The 19,444-nt window shown below is 37.8% G+C and overlaps 1 protein-coding gene across 1 annotated transcript; it reads left to right on the top strand.

The window, feature by feature from the left end:
• The first annotated feature begins 8,876 nt into the window (after positions 1 to 8,876).
• LOC103934105 (protein BOLA2) lies at positions 8,877 to 11,647 on the top strand. The gene is made up of 3 exons (XM_009343805.3): positions 8,877 to 9,025; positions 11,193 to 11,215; positions 11,313 to 11,647. Exons 1-3 carry the CDS (start codon positions 8,963 to 8,965, stop codon positions 11,506 to 11,508), a joined length of 282 nt encoding a protein of 93 aa, XP_009342080.2. The 5' UTR covers positions 8,877 to 8,962; the 3' UTR covers positions 11,509 to 11,647.
• The last annotated feature ends 7,797 nt before the right edge of the window (positions 11,648 to 19,444 follow it).

A 19,444-nucleotide genomic window follows, 5' to 3' on the forward strand; every position in this document is an offset into this window, starting at 1 on the left:
TTTTTCGATTTTTTTTTTCAAATTTTCGGATTTTCTGTTTAAGACACATAAAAACACTTCAAAACACACTAAAAACACTTAAAACAGTGAATAACAACTTTAGAAGTGATAGGTGATAAAATCCCACGAAAATCATGCAAAAACAACTTGTTTACCCCCCCCCCCCCAACACACACACACACTTAAACCAAACATTGTCCTCAATGTTTTAAGCATAGACTTACAAACAAACAAACAAATAACACAACTAACAAATATGACAATCATGGCAAAGTAAAAGGAATAAAGAGTAGGGTTTAGGAACGCAAATCTAGTTATGGAGTGTTGGAGATTCCTAGGTCTTTTTTATTTGCATGCGTGGGTTGCCTCCCAAGAAGCGCTTGCTTTAACGTCTTCCAGCCAAACGAGACCTCCTGTTAGGCTTTATTGGAGCCTACAACATAGAGGGTTGCACCATCCACGACATGCTCCTCAAAGTTCTCATAGTATGGCTCAATGAATGGGAGGGGAAAGTGATCCTCCCTGATTGTGGTGTTTTGGTTCCTAAAGTCCATGTAAATGCTCCCACCACCTTGGAATCGATTTGGAACCTGCACCAAAAAAGGTAACAACCTATTAGTTGAAATGGGAATTGGAATTGGGATTGGAGACTTACTAGGATGTCGTGGCAATGCCCCTAGGGCAGCCACCATCTCGCCAATTTTATCATTAGGCATGGCCAGATTGGGTGTTTTTAGGGTAGTGGCGTGCTCATTGTGCTCCACTCAAATTCCTTCCTCGATGGTGGTTCTAGATGCATCCTTCTTGATTGGTGTTAAACTTTCCTGCCCTATATTTTTAATTATACCAATGGCAAAACAAGAACGAACATCATTAGGATTCTCAATGGATTCAGAAACTTTAAAGTTAATCATATCACCACCAAACTCCATAGTTAAGGCTCCCTTGGCCACATCAATCTTGGTGTGGGCTGTTTTCATGAAAGGTCGTCCAAGTAAGATTGGCGATGGTGAGAGTGGGCTGAATCCTCCATGTCAAGCATATAGAAATCTGCAAGAAAAATCAAGTGGTCTGCTTGCACCAAAACATCTTCCAAAACTCCTCTCGGGTATGCATTAGATCGATCAGCTAATTGAGTAATAACACCATCATTTTTAAGTTCTCCTAGATTCATAGATGCATAAACAGAGTATGGCATGACATTAATTGATGCACCTAAATCTAGCATAGCATGTTCAAACCTTGTATTACCAATTACACAAGGGATAGTGAAACTACCTGGATCTTTGCATTTAGGTGGCAGCTTTCTTTGCAACATTGCAGAGACATTCTCACTTACATGTACCACCTCTTTCTCCCGAATCCGTTTCCTTGTTGTACAAATCTTCTTCAAAAACTTAGCGTACTTCATGATTTGCTTTATAGCATCAAGGACCGGGATATTGACGTTCACCTTCCTAAACGTTTCCAGAATGTCTTTTTCATCCTCCTCCGTCTTCGATTGCATAAACCTGCTAGGAAAGGGCACATTTAGTTGAATAGAGCTAGAAAAATTCAAATTTGGACTTACCTTGGTGGTTTGGGGCGGCTTAGGTGCACTAGGGGGCTGCGGCAAGGTTTTGGCTTCCCTTGCCGTGGCCTTTGCTCCCTGTTCTTCTTCTTGCAACAGCTTTTCCTCCTCATTAAGGCCTTGATTGGATGGTTTTGGATGATTTCCAAGCTCCTTACCACTTCTCAACGTAATGGTCTTGGCGGTTTCAAAGCTTCCTTTTGGATTCACAACGGTTGAACTAGGAAGTTTGCCTTGTTCTCTAAATTGCCCAAGGAACTCTGAAATCTACCCTATTTGCTTCTTCATGTCACTCATCTCCTTTTCTTGGTTTGCTATTCTATTATTTTGATTTTGTAATCCCTGCGACATAGAAGTTAGTAATTGAATAGTTTGATCATTATCAATTAGCGAACCTGAATTTTGTTGGGCAATTTGTGATTGAGGTTGAGATTGTGCAAATGGCCTTTGATATATCCCAGGAGGTGGCTGTCGAATTCCTCCTTGTTGTTGAGGTTGTTGAGGCTCCCTCCACTTGTAATTTGGGTGATTTCTCCATCCCGGATTGTATGTATTTGAATATGGATCATTCCTTGGTTGATTTGGACTTTGGTACCCCACTGCATGGGCACTCTCCCATCCTCCATTCTCTATCAATTGAGGACATTGATCATTGAGATGTCCTTGCATAGAGCACACTCCACATATGGCCGCACCTTGCATTTTGGATCCTTCAACAGCTTGAGACACAAGCATAGTGAGATTAGCTAATTGAGATTGAATTTCAGAAATTGCACTTACCTCATTCACTTGTTGTTGCTGTGGGGGGTCTCTTTGTCCAACTCCCTCGTATTGATGTGCATTCAAGGCTCGATTTGCAATTAGGACCATGGCAGCCACTGGTGTTTTGTCAACCAAAGCACCTTTTGTCGAGGCATCTAGCATTTATGTCTCAATTGGAAGGAGTCTTTCGTAAAAGTATTGAATTAGAAGCTCTTCCTTCATTTAGTGTTGTGGGCAAAATGCAACAAGGGCTTTGAAAGGCTCATAATATGCTGGAAAGGATTCTCCTTGGTTTTGTTGAATTCCGCTAATCTTTTTCCTCAAAAGAATTACTCTTGAAGTTGGGAAGAATTTCTCCAAGAACGCTCGTTTCATACTTTCCCAAGAAGTAACGTCCCTGGGCGTTATGGGATGTCACACGGAAAGTGAGTCCCTATATAAGATACATAGTGTATGTACCCACATATAGAAATTGTACCTTGAGTGGAAAAGGGACCCACAACTTTGATTGTTGCTAAGGTTGGGTTCGGTACGGTTACCGTACGAAAACCCTCATACCAGTTACTGTAACAAACTTTCTATTTGGCAAAATCTATTACCATTACCATACCGAACTTCGATACATTCGGTATACCGAAGTTCAGTATTGCCAAATAGTTCGGTTGGTATGATATGTAATAGTAATTGCCACTTTGTTTTGGGACAAAATCTGCTTTTGTTTTTTTAACCCAATTCAAGGGCAAAACTTTTTTTTTTGGGGGTACTTTTATCTCATACGTTGCAGTGTAAATTCATCTATTATTTATCATTCATAATTCACACACACAATAATTCAAATGATGCATCAAGATTCATGATCAAAATTAAGCTTACAATCCAAATAGAAGTTATGAACCAAAACAAATAGAAGTCAACAATCCAAATAGAAGTTAAAATTTCAAACCAAATGAAAATTGCAACTAAACTTCAAAAAGTAAAATTCATTGATCAATTCTTCAAGCTTGCGATGTCAAAGCTTTTGAAGGAGGCATTGAACTTGTAGAATATTGAGCTTGTGTCAAACCTACATTACAAACTAAGAAAACATATTAGTAGCAAGAAGAATTACAGTTGAAAACCATTTAATAACAAATTTACTAAAATGTTTAAAACGCATCTTACTTGTTTTTACTTCTTCCATTTCCTTGTAAAATTGAAGCATGTCTTTCATTGGTTCCATATAGAAGTTTACATCATCCATCTTAAGCTAATCATTAATACACACTAGTGCATCTACCATTTTAGAAGTCAAGGATGCCCTAAAATGGTCCACAAATCCTCCTCCCTAGGCTAAATGCATTTTCACTAGCAATGGTAAAAGTGGGGATTGCAAAGATATCATTGGCCATTTGTGCAAGAATTGGGAACTTTTTTGTATTTGATTTCCACCAACTCAAGAGATTCAAGTCACTAACAACAATGCTAATATAAGTAGGGTTTTATTTTCAAATTATTGGAATATTATAAATATAAATTATATTATATTTTCGGTATGGTGCAGTAGTATCGCGGTAATGGTATCTATTACTAATACCGTATCATGAAATTTCAGTACAGTGCAATACTGTATCATTAATGATTGGCAGAAAAAATTTGGTGCAAAATCGGTATAGCACGGTTCGTAATTCGGTCGGCACAATAGTTTGGCAAAAAAATCCACCCCTAATTGCTACTATGCAGCTGGAGTTCACTTCCCTTCAATGCTCGACTGATGCTGAACTCGCCAGACAGCTGCGCAGCTGCAGGCGCGGGTCCCAGCGTGCAGGCCTCTAGTTATTATTATTTTTTTTTAAATTTCTAAATGAAAGGCAGGATTTGAGTTTGTTGGATATAAAGTTTGTTACTGATCCCGGCCCGGGGCGGACCACTTCTCGGGCCTGTTCCACCACCGTAGCACGATATTGTCCGCTTTAGGCTTACCATTCCCTCACGGTTTTGTTTTTGGGAACTCACGAGCAACTTCCCAGTGGGTCACCCATCATGGGATTGCTCTAGCCCCCTTCTCGCTTAACTTCGGAGTTTCTACGGAACCCGAAGCCAATGAGCTCCCAAAAGGCCTCGTGCTAGGTAGAGATGGGAATATACATATAAGGATCACTCCCCTGGGTGATGTGGGATGTCACAATTCACCCCCCCTTAGGGGCCCGACGTCCTCGTCGGCACACCACGACCAGGGTTAGGCTCTGATACCAATTGTCACATCCCAACTCAGGGCGAATCACTTCCCGGGCCCGCTCCACCACCGTAGCACGATATTGTCCGTTTTGGGCTTACCATTCCCTCACGGTTTTGTTTTTGGGAACTCACGAGCAACTTCCCAGTAGGTCACCCATCATGGGATTGCTCTAGCCCCCTTCTCGCTTAACTTTGGAGTTCCTACAGAACCCGAAGCCAGTGAGCTCCCAAAAGGCCTCGTGCTAGGTAGAGATGGGAATATACATATAAGGATCACTCCCCTGGGTGATGTGGGATGTCACAGTTACTATTGAGCATGAACGGTTCTAATTTGTTACTGTTGCTATTACATATTGTGCACTAACCTCGATTTCCACAAAGCAATCAACGAAATATTACCTCATTATTCAAGAAGCAATTAAAGAAAAATTGTGCAATTTCCACAAGCAAGCATATATGAATAATAACATAATGTTTGAGGAAAAAAAACAAACGAATACTTATGTAGCTAAACAAATGAGAAGCTGGTGTATGAAGGTAGCGAAGTAACTAAAACAAATAAGTGAATTCAGATAATGTTTTGAGAAAAAATAGTTGAAGATGATGTTGGCTGAAACTTTATATACGAGTCCAATTTTAAAGGCGTTGATTACTTATTAAAAAAAATAAAAAAAAAGATTTGGTGTTAGAATTTCAATTTTTTTTTTTTAAATGCTCACAAAAACATTTTACAGCAACGTTACGTTAAATTAATTCAAAAAAGATTAACATAAACAAAAATGTGTACCTAATCAAATTATCACATAAAATTATAAAAACTTGAAATTTAGGGATCTATTATAAAGACTCTCCTATTGGAGGTAATATTCCTTTAGAGACACAAAGATTCTCTTTAGGTTCTTAAATGAGTACTCAAAGGTGATGGTGAAGTCCCTAAATAGGTACTCCCATTGGAGATGCTCTAAGAGAATGCAATATTTACTTCCTATATATCCTATGAGATTCTCCCAGTTCATAAGGACTTTACTATCTTAAAAGGTCCTCTCCTCGACGGGTATAAATAGACCCATTTAGCGTTCATCTCTAGTAGTGCAATCTCTGCACACTTATTCTCGTGCCCACTGCGTGAGTCTTAATATTGCTTACTAATTTGACAGTCGGAAAGCCTTTGACTAGCATACCCCCTGGCTTACTCACGATTGTGTTCTCTTTTACATGTATGCGAGTTTGAGCATCCCCACCTTTTCCAACGGTGCACAAATTTGGTCAAACATAATTGTGAACAATAATTTGAGTAGAATATATAATTCGGTAATCAAAAATTTAGGTTGATGCTCAATGGAGAACGTTTCATGCAATTCAACTGAAAAAGAAAAATATCATCAATTAAGACTGTGTTTTAGAACTTAGATTGCAATGATGGATCTTGTGAATTGGTTTGTAGTAGAAATATCCTTAGCACAGTGTCAGGAGCGTGTTGTGGCCTATTTTACTAAAGGCTGCGTCAAATAGAGATTGAGAATGGCTTGAGGAATTCTGTGTGTTGTTCCTCATGCCTTGTGCCTTTATTTATAGTAAACATGATAGGTTTCCTTGCCTTGAAAGTAATATAATCATAAAGGATAGGATCTTCTAGTTTCATAAATTTGATCTATTAATGATTTACCCAATTACATATGTGTCGTAATTAATATCAAGACACATACACTTATATATTAAAAAGGAAAAGCATACAAGTATAGCTAAAAATTAATTGAATTTATAGATAAGCATATACCACATATTAAGAAAGAAGAATAAATTGCATAACGAAACATTTCAAGAATATTAAAAAACATATAAATTATAGGAATTTTCAAATTATGTTTTGAAAATTTCACGATTCCTCTTATTTTAAAATTTTCGAGATTACTCGAATTTTGAAAATTTTGTATATTCCTCCAAAAAAAATTGTAATCCGATCCAATATGGTTTCAAAATTTTAAAACGGAAGTTGAAAACGAAATTTTTTAGATTACTCCAATTTTGAAGAGATAAATTTTGTAACATCCCACATCGTCTAGGGGAGTGGATCCTGTAAGCCTTATATGTATATTCCCATCTCTGCCTAGCACGAGGCCTTTTGGGAGCTCACTAGATTCGGGTTCCGTAGGAACTTCGAAGTTAAGCAAGTTCGGCTGAGAGCAATCCCAAGATTGGTGACCTACTGGGAAGTTCTCATGTAAGTTTCTAGAAACAAAACCATGAAGGTGTGGTAGGGGCCCAAAGCGGACAATATCGTGCTACGGTGGAGTCGAGCCTAGAATGTGGTGAGGGCCCTGGCCAAGATGTAACAATTTGGTATTAGAGCCAATCCCTGGCTAGAGGTGTGCCGATGAGGATGTTGTGCCCCTAAGGGGAGTGGATTGTAACATCCTACATCGCCCAGGGGAATTGATCCTGTAAGCCTTATATGTATATTCCCATCTCTATCTAGCACGAGACCCTTGGCTTCGGGTTCTGTAGGAACTCTAAAGTTAAGCGAGTTCGGGCAAGAGCAATCCCAGGATTGGTGACCCACTGGAAAGTTGCTCATGAGTTCTCAGAAACAAAACCGTGAGGGCGTGGTCGGGGCTATGAAACCCTAAAGTTAAGTGAGTTCGGGCGAGAGCAATCCCAGGATGGGTGACCCACTGGGAAGTTGCTCGTGAGTTCCCAGAAACAAAACCGTGAGGGCATGGTCGGGGCCTAAAGCAGACAATATCTTGCTACGGTGGAGTCGAGCCCGAAATGTGGTGGGGACCTGGGCCGGGATGTGACAATTTGGTATCAGAGCCAATCCCTGGCCAAAGGTGGGCCGACGAGGACTTTAGGCCCCTAAGAGGGATGGATTGTAACATCCCACATCGCCCTGGGGAGTGGATCCTGTAAGCTTTATATGTATATTCTCATCTCTACCCAGCACGAGGCCTTTTGGGAGCTCACTAGCTTCGGGTTTCGTAGGAACTCCGAAGTTAAGTGAGTTCGGGCAAGAGCAATCCTAGGATAGGTGATCCACTAGCAAGTTGCTTGTGAGTTCCCAGAAACAAAACTGTGAGGGCGTGGTCGGGGCCTAAAGCGGACAATATTGTGCTACGGTGGAGTCGAGCTCGGGATATGGTTGGGGCCTAAGCCAGGATGGGACAAATTTTATTTGAATCCATATAATCTCTTTTTACACCCAACTTAAACTTTAAAAGTAAATTGTCCTTTTTATACTATAATATAATTACCATTAAGTACAAGATAAAATTAACAATAAAACTAAAATTTATTAATAAATCCACACCCAATAATCAAACACTCCATATTATTTATCCTACATTCACCCTCCATCAAACTGGTTGCGCAGCAAATGCAACCCCTGAATGATTGGAAGATGTTGGCATATATTGTCTGGTAAACTACGACTTAAATTGTTTAGGGTTAGAGCCAAAACTATCAAAGAGGACATGTTCAAGACAACAACATGAATATGACCTTTTAGAGCATTAGCTGCACAAAGAACCACTCCCCCGATCTTTATTGCCAATCAAGTTTAGAATTACTGAAAAATCAAAACATACGTGATACGTATGTATATTGGAATGGTTCCTTTAAAGATTCAAGTCGTTGAACTAAAGCTAATCAACTTCAACCTATGTAGATGAGACAATTCCGGTGGCAAGGTACCACTGAAATTGTTGTTTCTGAATTCCAGCTCAACGGGAAATGACAGGTTTCTTGGGTGTGGATTTGAAGAGTAGCTTGGTTTGTGCTGAAGTTGGCTTGTCCTGCTACTGAACCTATTTTTAAGATAGGTATGTATATACAAGTGTATTGGACCAGTAGCAACAAAGTTGTCAATGAGGGAAAACGAGTTGTCACCATTGTTGTGCGCTATGAACCAAGAAATCAGAAGAAATAGGAACTCAAATTAGTCTTTTAATCTATTGGGCAAGTGAATATTTGGCGAAAATTACATATTGTCAACTGCTAAGTTTAAAAGTGTAATGAATTTTATGTGGTTTTTTATTTTTTTGAATGGTTGTAAAGATAAAATTTACATATTGAATTGGGTTGTGAGGGTGATTTAGGTAGTAAATTTGGGTTTACAGATATATCAGTAATTTAATTAACAATTATATGGATGTAGAAAATAAGTTGGATATAATAGGAGATTATATAGGTTCAAATAAAATTTTCCTTCTAAAAACCCTATGTTGTTTCCGATCTACTCCATTCGAAAATCATCCTTAAGGGTGAACTTAAGTTTGGGCCTTACAATGGGCCTTGAATACCGCCCAAGAAGAATCCCCAATTTAAGCCACCACTCGAGTTGTGAACGAAATAAAAGCGAGCAAGAATCAGAGGAAGAGAGAGAGAGAGAGCGAGCGACAGAGGGAGAGGGAGAAAGAGATGGGAGTGACAAAGGAGCAAGTGAAGTCTTCACTGACGTCAAAACTGAACCCTGCACATCTCGTAAGCTCTCTCTGTTCTCTTTAGATTAGTTTTTAATTAGGCGATGTTCAATTTGCACTTCACTTTAGATTCTTTAATTTTCTTTAGTCAGGGATTGGACTGTTGTGGTAATATAGGGTTTTGCTTCATTGTTTTATGTAGTTCAATTATGTTATAGTAATTGAATTTAAACACTTTAAACTGATTTAAATTGTCCAAGATTTAACTAATTATCGGTAAATTGTGGAAAATTCCGTGTCAATATAGGGGAATTGGAGTTGGTTTTTTTTGTTCTTAACAACTCATGAAAAGGAAAATTTGTTCGATTTGTTTTCGATGTGCACTTGATCAGTTCAAACATGTCTATGTGTTGTGAGAAGGAGAAAATTAAGAAGGGATTGTTGAGGACTTTTTGTATCAGTTGCACGAAACGTATCGTGGCTCTACTAGTTACATTTGTGCTCTAAATTCCAATGGTAAAATGTACACAGCCTTTGGTGGGAAAGATTTTGAGGCTGTCTTTGTATCTGCGTTTTAGTTTTTCCTTTATCTTCGTTAAACAATGTCATCTGAAAGGCAGTCGAGTAGCAGCCAATATCGTTTGAGAGGTCAATCAGATTAATGTTAGTGTTATCCATCTGCATATGCACAAACTTGATTTTTACGGTTGACACCCAGGGAAGTCCTGTAATTGTTGTGGTATGATTCGTAGGCTTTGATAATGAATCTAGATTTGGCAAAGGAAGAAGGTATTACTTCTTTTTCAACTTTTAGAACAAAAGTTAAATAACTGACATTAGGAGTTAATGTGTTATTCTGTGCTAGTTTTCAATTTCGTTAGTGTCAAATACGATGGGACTTTTGTTTGGAGACAATGTTCTTTTGGGTATGATCTCATTGTGTGGGTGTTTTTGCTATTCAATTTTGCAATTTCTGATTGAAAAAAATTAAGGACAACAACCTTTTGAAACTGAAAATAAATTAAAAAAATAAGAGCCCTTGTCCTCCCCTAACCCTTAAACAAAACCCACAAAATTTCTCACTTTATTCTCCCTAAAGAATACACGAGAATCCCAACATCCTTTTTAGACATTTAGAAGTTTCAGCCATCAAGACTCCAAGAATGTAAGATGCAGTGTGGATTGGCAACAGATATTGGGGAAGATATTTTACCTGTAATAGTTGCTTAGTCTAGTTTGCTCTTCCCGCTATTACTTTATAAACATAAGAGACCCTACAAGGTTAGAAGTTTGGTGCATCAGCAATCATTCTTAAATTTAAAAGAAATTTCAAGCATTTGGTTGTATTTGCTTTATTTTAATTGCTGCCAAGTAAGAAGATATGGATTTTTTCATTGAGTGGATTGTTTAATTTAGGTCAACCTACATTCTTTGCCCGTGTATTATGGTTTCCACCTTCTTTTCTGTAGCATAAAACTCGGCAAAACTACTCTTATAGTCTTCTATCGTTTTCTTGCCATGTCAAATTGCTCCAAATCAGACATTCCATTTAGATAATGATGGAGCACCGAAGAGCCACTAAACAAAGCGGAATTGAGCCAACCCTTAGGGACTTATTGGTATTCAGGACAACTAGAGAGACCAAATGTGGAAATTTTCCGCTATTTTATGCAAATTCCTTGCTTGTAGTACAGCTGATCATTATATATGATTATATCTCTATGGTATGGCTGAAAATGCATGAAAAGCTTAAATAACTTTTACGTTCCTCTCACATGTGCTTTGCTCTATTAATTTGCAACCTGTACATTTTTGAGTTCTTCTTAATATCATTGTTTGACCAGACCACTCTGTCTTTCCAACAATTTAGTCATGACAATCAAATTAGTGAATGATCCTGCCAATGTGTTGCTTTTGGAAACATTTGATCGTAGGCTTCATTTAGTGAAAGGGATTACTGTGAGCGGTTAAGCTAATTTGGCATGCTTACTTGAATTGAGTATGCAAAATTTCCACTTGAATTAAGATTTCAGTTTGCTTGGTCGATAAAGTTAAAAGTGAAGTAAAAATACAGAAACCTGTGCTTTATTCAGTCCTTTAGAAACAGATTGCTGTTATTGTAAACCCTTTTAAAAGATTTTGTGGAATGACTTGCATTTGCAATGCTTATACCTCTCTGAATCTGTCATTTCTTGTTCCTAATTTATTTTTGAACTTTTGTATTTCAGGAAGTAATTGATACATCTGGAGGGTAAGTTACTTCGTGGAATCAATTTTACATTTAATTTAAGAAATTTCGGAGTGCTTTTCCCCCTCGTTTTATTTAATTGAATGTTGACGGTTGTCAGATGTGGTGCTAGCTTTGCTATTGAGATAGTATCAGCGCAATTTGAAGGAAAGAGGTTGCTGGAGAGGCATCGGCTGGTAAATTCTTCTTTGGAAGAGGAGATGAAGGAGATTCATGCGCTCTCGATAAAGAAAGCTCTGACACCAGAGCAGTGGAAACAACAGCTGGAGTCTCAAGTATCTAAACCTGCTGAATGAACACAATTTCGAAAGGTTTCAAGTTTATTCTGTAGCTCATAACAATATATTTCGAGTTTGCTGGAGAATTAGACGAAATGTTTAAGTGTGAGAATATGGTGATAATATTATGATAATTATTGTAACAGTTTGTATACTATTGTGGATGCGTCACGTAGGTGTCTTTTTTTTCTTTTCCTTCTGCCAAGTAATGGACAAACTTGGGCTGGACAGGGTCAAAGCCAGTTTTTTGGCCGGAACCGATTACTTGACCAGCCATGCCGGTGGCCATAGTCCCGGTGCTGACACGTTTGCGGTCAAATTTAGGTGATTATGGGATCAGATACCCATAGATGTAGTTCAGATTTGATGTAAGGTGATGATGCAACGAAGGCCTAAGATTTGCAGTTAATTCTAGATCAAATGCTTCATCTGTTATTAGAGAATTTCAAGGCCCCTGATAACATTTTGTATTTGGGTAGTGCTATTGACACTCCTTTCTCTCTCTCACTCTTGCTAATGTTTGTCCGTTCATCTTCTTCAATTGATTCGATCTAACAGGCAGAAATTAAGAAGGGTGTGTGAGAGGTATAAATAGGTGTGTAGATAGCACCATCTTTTTATTTTTGTTGTAGAGAAAAACTATTTGGAGGGAGAATGAGGGAATTCTTAAGTTCATTTGTTATGATCTGAGGCATAACCACTTTTAAATGGTAGTATGGCATATTACACAAATATTCCTAGTTCAATAGGGCATAATCAAGGCTACTTAGTGTTACAGTATAATGATATTCCCTTTCACTTGTAAGTGAGAGGTCTTAGATTTGATTCTCGCCAAAATCGAATTTGAACCATATTATTGTTGATCCATTGTAAGGCTAAACTCACCATCTCTCTTAATGTAAATAATATCGTTTGTTAAATAAATAAATAAAAAGAGCGTAATCAATTGTGATAGCAATGGCCAGATACACCCATTAGTGGACTGCCATAAATGTCCTAGCAGCGCCGACAATGCAGGTCGAGGTGGTGGTGTGCGATCTTCCTCGGCAGATGGTGGGGGTACAATTTTAGCAGCAGTTGCCTCAATCATTGAAGGAGTTACAATTATTCTAAGGAAGTCTGGGTCGTATGGTGGACTAGGATGATTCGGCCATGTGTAAGGATATAGCCGTTTACGGGAGACTCTGGATTTGAACTTTCAACGAAGGCACCAAACTGTTGGAGCAGTTTTTGGATAGCTGCAGGGAACCCGACCTGCACATACTAAGAACAAGCAAAGATCGTTAGGCCAAGCACCGGAGTGGTGGTTCTCGGTGTAGGCGCTCCGATGGTGAAGTCAGGTTATGTGTAAACCATGAGTATTGTAGTGTTTGTGGGTTTATAATGTCTAACCCTCTGTGAGGAGTCGGTTCTCCTATTTATAGGCCAGGAGGAGTTGGCTTGCGCTTTCTGACACTTCTATGAGTCGTCAAAATATGTGGAGGGTTAATGGCATAACCTGTCCAGTCGGACATGTCCCCCATTCAAAGTAGAGACATCTGCTCCTTGTGGAACTTGTGTTGTCATATCAGCCATGCTAATCAGTCAGCCCTGACACCCTATGGGGGTGAAAGGGTGTTGCCCTGATTAGACATGACAATTTGTTGAGTGGGAGCAGTTGGCACGGAAAAAACCCTGGAGGTAACTCACTCCGCTCGGAGTGGCTTGAGTCTGTGGGCGGAGAGAGTGCATAAAATAGTGCTAGGAACCACCTTATTGTATCATCCCTTGAAGGGTGGTATGCGATATCGCCTCCACTCTGGGCTTGAGCTATTGCCTGTTGGAGTGGGTTTAAATGTTCATTGTTCTGTGAAGGTGAAAATTATGGTCTCATTGTTCGTTGTATTTTTCGTTTTTGACTTGGCTTAGTTTTTCATCAATTTCTTCCCAACTTCTATTTGCAGTCACTTTTAACCATGATTTGTCGCGGTTAATTGAAAAGGTTTGTAGAGCTCCGGTATGCTTATTGGCTTGGGTGTCTACACCACCTCCTTCTCTTGATTTGCCTTTATTGGTAGTGTCGCTTGTGGGAATCTCACAAGCTTCTTTGTTTTCTTCTACTTGGTGGCTGCGTTCGGATAGGGTTTCATTGATGGATTATGGGGTCTTCCTTCCTCCCATCTCTGAAGCGTTAAGTGGTCAAAAATTTGACTTTCGTTGGTGTCCATGGTTCCTGCTGCTCAGGTGGTGCTGCAGTGGCGGATGTAGCAGAAGACTAGGGTTTTGTTTCAGTGTACTTTTGTTTATGGGCCTTACCCCTTTTTAGGCCCTTGGTGCTAGTTTTTAAGGTCAATTTTTGCTTTGTATATATGGTGTGAGCCTTCGTTAGTCTTTGCTGTGTAAAGTTTATGTGGTAATAATATTAAACAATTGTATCAAAAAAAAAAAAAAAAGTTAGGGGCGAAAGACGAAGTTAAAAAAAAAAAAAATTAAAGAATGGGGTCTTTATAACTTTGTGGAGTGTCAATAGAATTACCAATAAGCAATTTGTAAAAAAAGTTAATAGAATTACCAATGAGACTCTCCCATGTGCTCATCTTTGTCCCTACTTATCTCTCTTTTCCGCCTTCTTTATCGTACAAACCCAATAGCAACCCTACTCAAATTGAACCACAACACACTAGACCAACCATCATCTTCCCGACCGGTTGGATTTCAACGACCAATGCATCCTACGGCTAATTTGATGCAGGTGTGTGATATTTGGTGAACTGGGTCACATCGAATGACAACAAACCCAGCATCACCAATACATTTTGCACGTGTGGGGTTGGTGCACATTGTTGGTCTAGAAGATAATCCAAACTGAAAATGGCAAGCCCGAATAAAACTTAGCTACTCAAAGTATGAGTAGGGGTTCATACTCAAAATTGTTTATTGTCGATTTATAAAATTCTGTGTTTATAATGTTCATATTATAAACCACTCTATAAAGATCGCATCTGTAAAAGATCAATTTAAACTAAAGTCGTTTAGTCTAATGGTATAAAAATAGATGAACGAAATGGGTAAAAATATTACGGACTGTCTATGTATAAACAATAGATTGACTAATCTATAATAGATTGACTAAACGACCTTAGTTTATGTATTTGCTTATTCTTGAGTAAACAAGCATTGTTCCTTTAGGAATTAGTCGGATTTAGCAGATGCAGAGTTTGAATCCATAATGTCTTCGAATTACCAAGCTTCTGGTGAGCTGTTGAAATTCTTCTAAATAGAAAGTGTAAAGTAGTTCACCTGCTTACTTTGGAATGCAAAATGGCAAGGAAAATTCTTTTTGGCTCTTCATAGCAGATAGATTTTGTGTGAAAATTAATGAGCTATATTTGATCATATAACATTCCATTAGAGATTGCCTAAGAGCGCTTCCAGAATGGTGCCATCTCCTAGAAGATAATGGATTAAATCCCCTTCCTCCATCAAAATCTCCTCTAGCCCTCCTAAGTCCACTGGGCTATGGGGTAACCCAATTAGACCCAAGCTAGAATTACCTAGCCTAGCTCTAGGGTTATGTGATGACACACTAAGGTCAGCCACTATTAAAAAATTATAAGAAAATAATAAAAAAGTTCCTTAAAAATACAAAAAAAATATATATATATATATATATATAATCAAATACAACAAAATAAATAAATAATAATTAAAAATACAAAAAAAATTATAATTTATTTTCTAGAAATATCTAACCATGTTCTTCCACTTTACACTACATTTCAACATTTTCAAATACTTCAACCAATCTTTTATTATTTTCTGAATTTAAAAATTATTTTTTAAATTATTTTATAAAAGATAATAATAATATTTTAATATGAATAACCTGAACTATTCAGTTTATAGATGAAAATGCACTTGAACAATTATTGTTCATTAAAGGCAATTACTATTCACTTGGGAGATTGAATTGCCTATTGGTCAGAAAGGCTTAACAATATTGGAATTGCACTTAAACAATTACTGTTCATTAAAGAAAATTACTATTCACTTGGGAGATTAAATTACCTATTGGTTAGAAAGACTTAACAACATTGGAACTGCACTAAGAAGCATGTCTATGCGGAGCCAATCAATACGACACGCATCACATGCATGTATGCTGCTAGACGCAACCAATTCGACACACATGCTAGGAGCATCTGCTTATTTACAAGGCATACATTATGTCAAAGCCCAAAACAGCTCCATGCGAAACACATGCGTGGCGCATATGTTGATTTACGAGGCATGCATTTTTTTTTTATTTTGTTTTTTTGAAAAGGCGAAAGAACAAATTGCTCTCGAATCACTGCGTGTCAATAAATGTAAAACATGGCAAGAGCGTTTGCAGCTTCAAAATATACGCCTTAGAACATCTTCAAGGGAAATGTTAAATTATAAAAGTTTATTATAGTTTATGGCTAATGTGGCAATCTGAAGTCTTATGTCAAATTTTATACTTTTCCGACCATTGTCAAATATTATTTTATTATTTAAATAGAGCTTTAATGGTTGTAATTATTAAAAAAAATGAAATAGAATTTTTATTGATTGAAATATTAGTAGAATAAAGGATCCACTATTAAAATGAATTAAAAATAAATTTCACATTGATGTCAAATTTAATTATAAATCACAAAGTCTTCAAATCCAGTCAGCAAATAATACTTCGATTGAAAAGACTTTTGATGTCAAATATGCACAATAACATTATACCTAGAAATTTGAAATCTACTTTAAAGATGCTCTTATGTCCCAACGGCTCCATGTGAAGTTAATCAACGAGACACATGGCAGACATGTCTGCTCCATTAAAAGGCATGTAATAAAGTTGATAATAAAAAATATTTTTATGAAAATTTGCACAAACATTGCCACAAACACCTCCTAAATTATTAAAAGTGTGTGTACCTGCGACCTCTACTAAAAGTTTTGTCTAATTACCACTTAGAATATCTCCAAACGAGATGTCAAAATGTCCAAATCAGTAATAACAATAACAAAAGACAACAACAATGATTTCCAACTGAGAAGCCAAATTTGATGTGGTATGACATGGATTGACATATCTCCCACTTGCTGCCAAATTTGACAGCAGCGTCAAATGCTTTATAATTAATTATTAAATATTTTTTTATTGTTTTCTTCTTCAACTCCTTCTTCTCCGAGCTCAACTCCTCCAGCAAGGTCTCCAGCGCCAGGGCATCGTCTAACGCCTCCCCTTCTTTTTAACCTTATCCAAAACCTTTTGAACTGAAAAATTGCAGTAACTCTTCAAAATCCTATCCAATTCCTTCGCCAATCCCTTCTGCCCTTTCGACGCAATCATCAATCCGTAGTTCAAAAAATTGTCCAGATAGTTCGTCTTCGCTTTCGGGTCCGATCCGGGCCCGAAGTCAGAATCTGGCGGGGCGTAGAGGGTGAAGAAGTAATGCAAGTGGTCAAGCTTGATGGCGCCTTCGTCCTTAGCCAGAGGCCACTGGATCTCGTTGCCGACTAGGGTGGAGTTGATGCCGCAGGCGGAGCAGAGGGGTGGTATTGGTAGGTAGGGTTAGGGTTTTTGGGGAACAGATTTTCGTAAAGGTCATTTATGTCAAGGGAAGGGTAGAGATTTGGGGCTGTGGAGTTTCTGGGTTCAAGTGGATGATCTCCGGGTAAAGGTCATATGAATTTCTGGGACTAGTACCGTCATATGAATTTCTATTATCAAATTATTTATATATGTAAAAATATAAAATATATAATAGCAATTATGAAAAAAAAAAATAGTGTAATAAAATAATAATTTAATTTGACATATCGGGTGGAGAATAAAATTTTAAAAGATGTCAAAATGCCACATAGGCTGTCAAATTCAAATTTTATGTTAAAATTTGACATCTCCTTTGGAGATGGTCTTAGACTTCAATTTTGGTGCCAAAGTACCACCTTTGATGATTTCTGTTAAATTTTTCCTTAAGAGAAATGCTAAGAGCATCTTCGAAGGAGATGTCAAAATTTAAACATCAAAATGATAGTTGATAACTTATGTGGCAATTTGACATTTTGTACAATATTTTGCTCCACCCGATATGCTAAATAATAATGTCATTTAATAATTTTTTTTATCTTTTTGTGGAGTTCAATGATTAAGGCAACCAATCAAATATTTCAAAAACATAACAACATTTATTATATATTATATTAATCTATTAAAAAAATCATTTAATGAATTTGACAGCAAAAGGTTTTGCCTTCAAATGATTCAGTGCCACGTAAGAAATTGAAGGTTCGGTTAGTTTGCTGCCATTTTTTTACTGTTGTATGCCTATGTGGCAATTTTGACATCTCTTTTGGAGATGCTCTAAGAGGACTCTTTTAAGGTGGGACTCTTCATGGACTCTCTGCCACCTCATGTTTTTGGCATAATATTTTATAATATTGATACAAAAATTAGCGTTAAATTATGATGTGGTTGCTTAGTAGCTAAGATAGCTTGCTGCTATATATGGAAAGTTGTAAGAGAAAGTTGCTGTTGTTGTAAATGTTGAATATTGTAATAAATACATATTGTTACTGATACATTGAGTAAAAAGTGAAGTTGGGGTTCTAACATGTTTTAAAAACTTGTACACACCTTCCAAGGGATGAGACAAACATTATAGTATTTGTTTATATTTTGCTTATTTTTCTGAAAAAAACGATATTATTTATTTTAAAGAGGTAAAGGAGTGAGTTAATGACACACCCCGACCAAAATCAGGGCATGCTGGCCGTCACGTGAGAGTGGCGTAACCATGTGCACAGTGTAGAAGCTAAGAATAATAATAAAAGTACGAATAAATAGAAATCAAACTACACACAGAGTAATTAACATACATGTGCAAGCGTAAGTGTGAAAAATAATATTAAGAGCACTGAGAGCCTAGTACAGTCCAAAGGAACTAACACTAACTAAACACACCCAGAGGTGGTCCTACACTGGTGATAATCTGTCAGATATGCTGAGAATTCCTCGTGGGCCACCAAAAGAGCAATCCAAACTAGAACCTGGAGGGGCGCAAAATAGAAAGTGTGAGTGGGTAAAAGCAAAGCTTTTCAAAATCATTTCATTATCAAAAGTTCTAACCCCTCGCCGTAAAACCTGTATAGTTTCCCAGAAAATAGAATATACACATATATAGAAAACATGCTCAGAAATATGCCATGTCGAATGACGCTACATAAAATGTAAGTAAACCAGGTAATGTCAATCAATGCAAGTAACATGTCAGCTGGAGTCACCTAACGTGACCTGTACGGCTGAATCTAGAGCTCAAATACCCAACTCACTAACTATACCTGCACACGAGTCGGAACCACCTAAAGTGGTCTGTATGACAGGACTGGGTGTAAATAAATATGCTTAAGTGCTACGATCGCGTGAAGACTGGGTGAATAATCGTGGGTCACCTACGAGTCAGAACCACCTAAAGTGGTCTGTACGACAGGACTGTGCACCTAATTTGGATCAAAGATGAGCGTGTGGTGCGGGAGGTGAACATCACGTGAAGGACTGTGCCTACTCTGGGCAGGAGCACTAACATGGGGGTGTAGGTTATGAGCTCTCTAGGTGTATCACATAACTACAATCATCATCGTAACCATAACTTACCTGGCACTTACCTGTGCGTCCGTAGCACCAAATATACATATATGAAACTACAAATGCATAAATAAATAGGCACACACTAAGCATGGCATTTTAAAACATATAAACATTCCATTTCATTTTCTGGAAAAACCTCAGTAAATAGGTATATACGAAAAACCAAAAGCCCACTCACTGGTATGTGGAAGGGTCGTAACCCCCTTGCCTCGAGTGATTGCGCTCGTCCTTGGGATAGGTCTCACCTATATGCGAAACAACTATAAAAACGTTAATTTAAAGCACATAACCAAAACTAGGTAATAA

Source organism: the organism of the source record quoted next, unplaced genomic scaffold (assembly GCF_019419815.1).
Source record: "Pyrus x bretschneideri cultivar Hongxiangsu unplaced genomic scaffold, Pyrus_bretschneideri_v1 Contig111, whole genome shotgun sequence".
In the NCBI taxonomy this organism is placed as follows: Eukaryota; Viridiplantae; Streptophyta; class Magnoliopsida; order Rosales; family Rosaceae; genus Pyrus; species Pyrus x bretschneideri.

Coding starts and splice junctions, on each gene's coding strand:
- LOC103934105 (XM_009343805.3), top strand. CDS start 8,963: ATGGGAGTGACAAAGGAGCAAGTGAAGTCTTCACTGACGTCAAAACTG. Junction 9,026..11,192: donor AACTGAACCCTGCACATCTC/GTAAGCTCTCTC, acceptor TTTGTATTTCAG/GAAGTAATTGATACATCTGG. Junction 11,216..11,312: donor GTAATTGATACATCTGGAGG/GTAAGTTACTTC, acceptor GACGGTTGTCAG/ATGTGGTGCTAGCTTTGCTA.